At 38.0% G+C, this 7,500-nt stretch overlaps 1 protein-coding gene across 1 annotated transcript in view; it reads right to left on the reverse strand.

Moving 5' to 3' along the window:
• Positions 1 to 3,452: 3,452 nt before the first annotated feature.
• The window catches only part of LOC115219673 (coiled-coil domain-containing protein 148-like), a 68,195-nt gene continuing 64,147 nt past the window's right edge, over positions 3,453 to 7,500 (reverse strand). Inside the window, exon 9 of the mRNA XM_029789850.2 lies at positions 3,453 to 3,533. Within this exon, the coding sequence (XP_029645710.2) occupies positions 3,453 to 3,533 (81 nt within the window). The remainder of the gene's footprint in view (positions 3,534 to 7,500) is intronic.

The raw sequence follows: 7,500 nt of genomic DNA on the forward strand, positions 1-7,500 counted from the left end.
CTCAAGTCTAGCAAGCGGAGGTATTTCGATTACATTGACCCCAGTGTGTAACTGGTATTTATTTCATCGAACCCGAAAGAATGCAAGGCAAAGTCGACCTCGGCGGAATTTCGAACTCAGAGCGTAAAGACGGACAACATGCCGCAAAGCATTTTGTCCGGCGTGCTAACGATTCCACCAGCTCACCGCCATTTTGTTGGGTTAACCCGCATACTTTTCTGCTCTAGGAACAAGGCCCGAAATTTTCGGGGCGGAGGCCAATCGATTAGATCGACACCAGTACGCAACTGGTACTTAATTTATCGACCTTATGGGTGGAACTCCTTTCAACATGTGCTACATTAATTTTGCAGACTGATGTGTGTGTATGTGTTTACACGCATCCTGATATAAGCTAGCTAACTAAACAACCTTGCGCCCCCTAGATATTACACATTTTTTTACTACCCACAAAGGGCTAAACATAGAGGGAGCAAACAAAGACAGACAAATAGATTAAGTCGATTACATAGACCCCAGTGCGAAACTGGTACTTTATTTATCGACCCAGAAAGGTTGAAAGGCAAAGTCGACCTCGGCGGAATTTGAACTCAGAACGTAAAGACATACGAAATACCTATTTCTTTATTACCCACAAGGGGCTAAACATAGAGGGAGCAAACAAAGACAGACAAAGGGATTAAGTCGATTACATAGACCCCAGTACGAAACTGGTACTTTATTTATCGACCCAGAAAGGATGAAAGGCAAAGTCGACCTCGGCGGAATTTGAACTCAGAACGTAACGACAGACGTAATATGGCTACGCATTTCGCCCGGCGTGCTAACGTTTCTGCCAGCTCGCTCCCTAGATATTACAGCCTGCATATATATCTCTCCTTATACACACACACACACATATATATATATATATGTATGTATGTATGTAATGTATGTATGTATGTATGTATGTATGATAGATAGATAGATAGATTGATAAGAGAGAGAAGAGAGAGAGAGAGAGAGAGGTAGAGATAGGTAGATAGATAAAAAAGAAGTTATATACAAGTGTGCGTTTGTCTTTGTGTTTGTCCCACGGCTTGAAAACCAGTGTTCGTTTGTTTACGTCCCTGTAACTTAGCGGTATGGCTAAAGGTACCGATAGAATAAGTACCAGGGTTTATAAAAATACGTTCGGGTATCGATTCTTTCGTCTAAAAACCCTTCAAGACTGTGCCCCAGCATGGCTGCAGTGAAGTCCTTTGACTGAAGCAAATAAAAGATTAAAAGATACTTCAACTTTCTGCGAGATACTGTTGAAGAAGACATCTCGAATGTTCCTTCACACAGGATTTCAAAAACAGTGCAGAAAATAGAAAGCACAAAATTAAAAGCCATCTGAAGCAGTTGACAAATTCTTTTCAATATTGAAAATATTTTTTCTATACCACAATCATCACCACCACCACCACCACTACTACTACTACTACTACTACTACTACTTACTACTACTACTAACTACTACTGCGGCTACTGCTACTGCTGCTGCTTCGCAGTAGTGGTAGTAGTACTAGTAGTAGTAGTAGTAGTGTAGTTCTCATTTTTCCAACCGATTTTTTCCTACCATCCCCAACTCTGACACCGGCACCACGTCCACCACCATCACCACATTTCCCCCAAACCACCACGCCATTTTCAAGAAAATACCACCATCTCCACCACCATCTCCACTACCACCACAGCCACCGCCGCCGCTGCTGCTGCTACTACTACTACTACTACTACTACTACTACTACTACTAGCAGCTCTCGATTTTTTCTTTTTCATTTTTTTTCTTATGCACTTTTTTTTTTGTTCCTATAGATTTTAAGTTGCGGTGACATATGAAATTCACATCTTTGAAATATTTCTATGAAAGAAGCAATTTTTATAAGGAAATATCTTTGAGAAAATCAATGAAAATATTGTGGAATTTGATTAGCAAAACCTGAAACGAATTTGGTCTCTCTCTTGATTACCTGTGGTGTACTGACGATGTACTTAGAATGCCAAAACAAGATGTGCCGAACATTATAATAAAGTAAATTTCAATTTATAAAATATTTTTTCTTTAATCTTTTCCATTTATTTGCCTTTCATTTCTACAGACTTTGTATGTGTATGTGTGTGTGTGTGTGTGTGCGTGTTTATGTATGTATGTATGCATCTCTCTCTCTAAATATATATATATATAGAGAGAGAGAGTTAAACACAGGTATTATTCAAATTCTTTTACTTCCGACACATGTTTCGAAGATATCACTGGTATTATTCAATTGCGTTTATTCATATATATTATACAAAATGTTTCACGTAAACCCGAAGTTTCTACCTTTAAAAGCAAGGAGTTGCAACCTTTTACTTGTGTGATTTTTTGCTACCCCGGTAACTATCTATATATTTTTCCGTGTTGTTAACAAGGGAAAAATACACGCACCTATATATATATATATATATATATATATATACTTTATTTAAAAGCAGCAGAAATTAAAAAAAAACCTGTTACCCGGAGTTTCACGTTCCCGTTCGTCGGACAGGTTTGTTAAAATATTTGAGTACTCTTTTTTTCCACCTTGTTTCACATTTATATGTTTACTCCGGTATACACAATAATCCCTCGCCGTATCACGGTTCACCTATCACGCACTCAGTACATCGTGGATGGATTTTTGTGGCTATTATATGTAAATTTATATTGTGGATTCCTGCTGCCGAAAGATATTTATATTTTTTTAGATTTGATTATTTTGTGAGGTGTTTTGGAATGTAACACCCGTAATAATCGAGGGATTAATACCTCTCTCTCCCCTCCCCCCTCTCTCTCTCTATATATATATATAGGCACAGGAGAGTGTCTGTGTGTGGTAAGAAGCTTGCTTCCCAACCACATGGTTCTGGGTTAGTCCCATTGCGTGACACCTTAGGCAAGTGCCTCATATATATATATTAGGCATATATATATATATTATATCTGTGTGCGTGCGTGCGTGTGTGTGTGTATTCAGACAGACAGACAGACAGACAGACAGACAGACAGATAGATAGATAGATAGATAGATAGATAGATAGATAGATAGATAGATAGATAGATAGATAGATAGATAGATAGGTAGATAGACAGATAGATAGATAGACAGACAGACGTATGCACAACAGTGTAAATGAGGAGAACTTGTTTATATATAAACACTATAAAAGCCATCCCTGTAGGTGAAATAAGAATGTAAACATACACAGCACGAACACAGAAATAGATATTTTTCTCCTTACAACTGCGTGTGTGCATGTGAGCATGTGTGTATGTGAGCATTTGAGTGTGTGAACATGTGTGTGGACATATGCTGCTATGCGTATGTTCTTCTTTGGGTTTTTTCTCTAACTATTAATGCTGTTATTGGTAAACAAGATAAAGCAGATTAATGGCGATGACTCAAATTTGAAGTGTAAACTGTTCTCCTACCTTGGTTTCATTCAATAATCGAACTGGGTCTCTTTCCGCAACAACTTGGACCTGTTTGGTGAAACAACAGAGAAAAATATACTTGCAATGATCTTAATCATGATAATGATTAACATATATGATATGTGTGTGTGGGGGGGGGCGCAATGGCCCAGTGGTTAGGACAGCGGACTCGCGGTCATAGGATCGTGGTTTCGATTCCCAGACCGGGCATTGTGAATGTTTATTGAGCGAAAACACCTAAGCTCCACGAGGCTCCGGCAGGGATGGTGGTGATCCCTGCTGTACTCTTTCACCACAACTTTCTCTCACTCTTACTTCCTGTTTCTGTCGTACCTGTATTTCAAAGAACCGGCCTTGTCACTCTCTGTGTCACGCTGAATATCCCCGAGAACTACGTTAAGGGTACACGTGTCTGTGGAGTGCTCAGCCACTTACACGTTAATTTCACGAGCAGGCTGTTCCGTTGATTCGGATCAACCGGAAGCCTCGTCGTCGTAACTGACGGAGTGCTTCCAAAAGCGTGTGTTTGTGTGCGTGTGTGTTCGCACATGTATGTATGCAGGGGTTTCATAGCCCGATTCCTGACCAAAGCTTTCAGCAGTTTGGGCATCGAGGGAGTGAGAAGGAGGAAGGCCATCCGTGGTAGCACTGATGCGGCAGAGAGGGCCTCAAGGTGGCTGTGGATCAGAAGAGGAGAGCCATGGGGTAGCTAGCTGGCCATCTGATTACAAGCTGGGGGTCTGATCAGCCCCAGCTGGGTCACCTGGAGGAGGGTGCATGATATATATATATATATATTTATGTATGTGCGTATGTACGTAAGTATATATGTATGTCAATCTCAGTGCTACTGACAAAATGCAACCCAATGCAACTTATTGCATTGACTGACCGCCGACGACTAAAGCAGCAATTCTACCAAGCCTGTTTGATAAGGAAAATGACTTTCGTTGGACACTCTGCAGGATGGATGGACTCAGTAGAATCGACGGCCATCCAACAACTGTGAGTGAAAGTCCAATAGTCTTTGTTTAAATATTTCTTCTGGAGAAGGAAGTTCGGCAATAATACTCGAATATCTTACTCTTGCTTATTTCTAGACTACTTGACTTCGCAGTATGATACTTAACAGTGTTGTTTCCCCTGTTATGCACTTTAAATTTCAACTTGGCGTTGCTGACGGCCATTGTCTTTAAAATCCAAGATAAGAAGTTTGTCAGCAGTGACCAAACTCGTCTACGAGTATAAATATTCTGTGTTTCTTTCTGTCGAAGAGCGTAGGCTCGAAACATAAAACACTTTCTCACATCCCGAGCGTTAAACTAATAAATCTGTTCCTTGTTTACACACCCGTCTTCGTTTTTTTTTATTATAATATTTTGTAAATTCCAACTATATATATATACGCGGAATAGACGAAACAGGGACAACTGAAAAAGGGGAAATTCCTTGAGTTGTATGTCTTGTACTCTGCTTTTTTCGTTGTTTGAAAAAAAAGTTCGTTTCAATGTTTTTGTTTTTATGTTTTCGTTTCTCATTCTGTTCAACGTTTTTTTTTATGTCCTGTAACCATATATGCATGTATATATACATATAGATGTAGGTATGTACATATATGTATGTATATATGCATATATTCTATATTATTTATATTATATATATATATATATATATATATATATATATATATATATATATCATCATCATCATCATCCTTTAACATCCGCCTTCCAACAGGCATGGTTTGGACAGCCGGGTAGAAGACTACCCCGAGTTATTGTGTTTGCTTGACAAGATTTTTACGGTTGGATGCCCTTCATAACACCAACCACTCCACATGTATGTATGTATGTATGTATGTATGTATGTATGTATGTATGTATGTATGTATGTATGTATGTTTGTATCTCATTTGTATTTATATTAATAACGGTCTCTTGATTACCATTTTTAACAACGCTTTTAAATTAATTATAGCCATAATTACGTAATTATACAAATAATCATGTCTACTGAGAGTGAAACATCTGGTGAGTAAAATTTAATTATGAACTATGTGTGCAATTTGTGTTTTTCTGCTTTGTTATATATATATTTTTTTTTTATTGAAGACGAAACAGAGTTTGTTCTCGTGACTAGAAATTTTCGTCACTCGTATCTTTGGGTGAAAACAGACTGCAATGGCGTGAAACTTAAGTCGCGAGAGAAACTCCTAGTTTTAGTTTCAATAAAAAAATAAAAACTATATCTTGAACACGTATTATTTTCTCTCCTTCGTCCGACATAAACCGACGTGCGTGTATGTGTGTGTGCGTGTGTATGTGTATGTCTCTATATATGTGTATGTGTGTGTATGTCAATATATGAGTATGTGTGTGTGTGTATGTGTATGTGTATATATATATATATATAATATTCATATATATACATAAAACATATATGTATATAAACACATACAAACATATATATATGTACATATATATATACATATATATGCGTATATATATACAAACATATATGTATGTACATACATACAAACATACATGTGTGTGTGTGTGCATGTGTGTGTGTTCGTATGTGTGTGTGTGTGTGTGTGTGTGTGTGTGTGTGTGTGTGTGTGTGTGTGTGTGTGTTTTGCAACTTCTTTATGTCAAATCCTATGCTGAAACAGATTATATTTGGGGATGGTCATTTTCATTTCTTTTTCGGCCAATAAACACTCACATACGCACACACACACACACACACACAAACACACACACACACACACACACACACACACACACACACACACATACACACACACACACTATTTATATGATCATCACTTTAGCTTTATCATCAGAGTTCTTTCGTCGCACATTCTGTGACCTATTCAGTGATTTCCTGTTCCTCGTGTCTCTACTCTTTTCTAGTCTTGTCCTGTGTATTCCAGTTTTTCTTTGTGTAGTAGTATGTAACCTGATTAGCGCATACTTTTACATATGTTCTTGTGTATGTCTATATGTTAGGTATGTGTGTATATATATATATATATATATATATATATATATATATATATATCATGAGAATGTATATGGCTTTGTTTATTACATAGTTTGCATCAGTTTCATTATTCATTTATTTATTTATCTATTTATTATTCTGTCCTTAATCGTCAGGTTTCCTAGTGCACTTTAGTGAAGTGCTGTTATTATTCCATTCACGTTTTCTTTTGAAGAGCTGTTTATTATTTTCTATTGTGTGTGGCTTCCGTAATCTGTCTGAGCGGTCGTATTTGTTCTATGTTTCGATAAGATCGTAACCTTTGTGTTATCTGCCGAACTTTCATGCTCTAATTTAGTATGTTGCTACAGCATTGACGAGCTTTCTCCTGTTTGAAATCCTGCCAGTAGCCACTTATCTTCTCACCCATGCTACGGGTTGTCTCTTCAATATATATCGTTATCCTGTTTCTACACAGTCCCTCTGTACACCTTATACTATAGATTGCATTCCCGGTTTTGAAGTGTGTCTGTGCGCTTACTTTGTACGCTATACAGTTCCTATCCGTACATGGGATTCATTTCAAACGGGTATGTTCTACAGATCAGAGGGATTTTATAGGGGTAGTTAGCTTTTCCCCTATTTTAATCCGTAGATTCATTTTACCTACGCCTTTTCTAAAATGATACGCTAGTTCATTTCCAAGGGTAGCATCAACGAACGTGATACTATGGTATTTTGGGGTGTATAAAATAAATGCCAGTCAGGCACTGGGGTCGTTGCAATCGAGTTATCCCTTCCCACAAAATTACCACGAAATTGCGTCAAAATTTGGAGCCAATATTTAAATACTTTTTAAGGCAGCGAGCTGGCAGAATCGTTACCACGCCGGCCAAAATGCTTAGCGCTGAGTCTTCCGATTTTATCTTCTGAGTTCAAATGCCGCTGGGGTCAACTTTGCCTTTCATTCTTTCGGGGTCGATAGAATAAGTAGCTGTTGAGCACTAATGGCGATGTGTTCGAGCATCCC

The sequence above is a fragment of the Octopus sinensis genome, linkage group LG15 (assembly GCF_006345805.1).
Source record: "Octopus sinensis linkage group LG15, ASM634580v1, whole genome shotgun sequence".
Classification (NCBI taxonomy): Eukaryota; Metazoa; Mollusca; class Cephalopoda; order Octopoda; family Octopodidae; genus Octopus; species Octopus sinensis.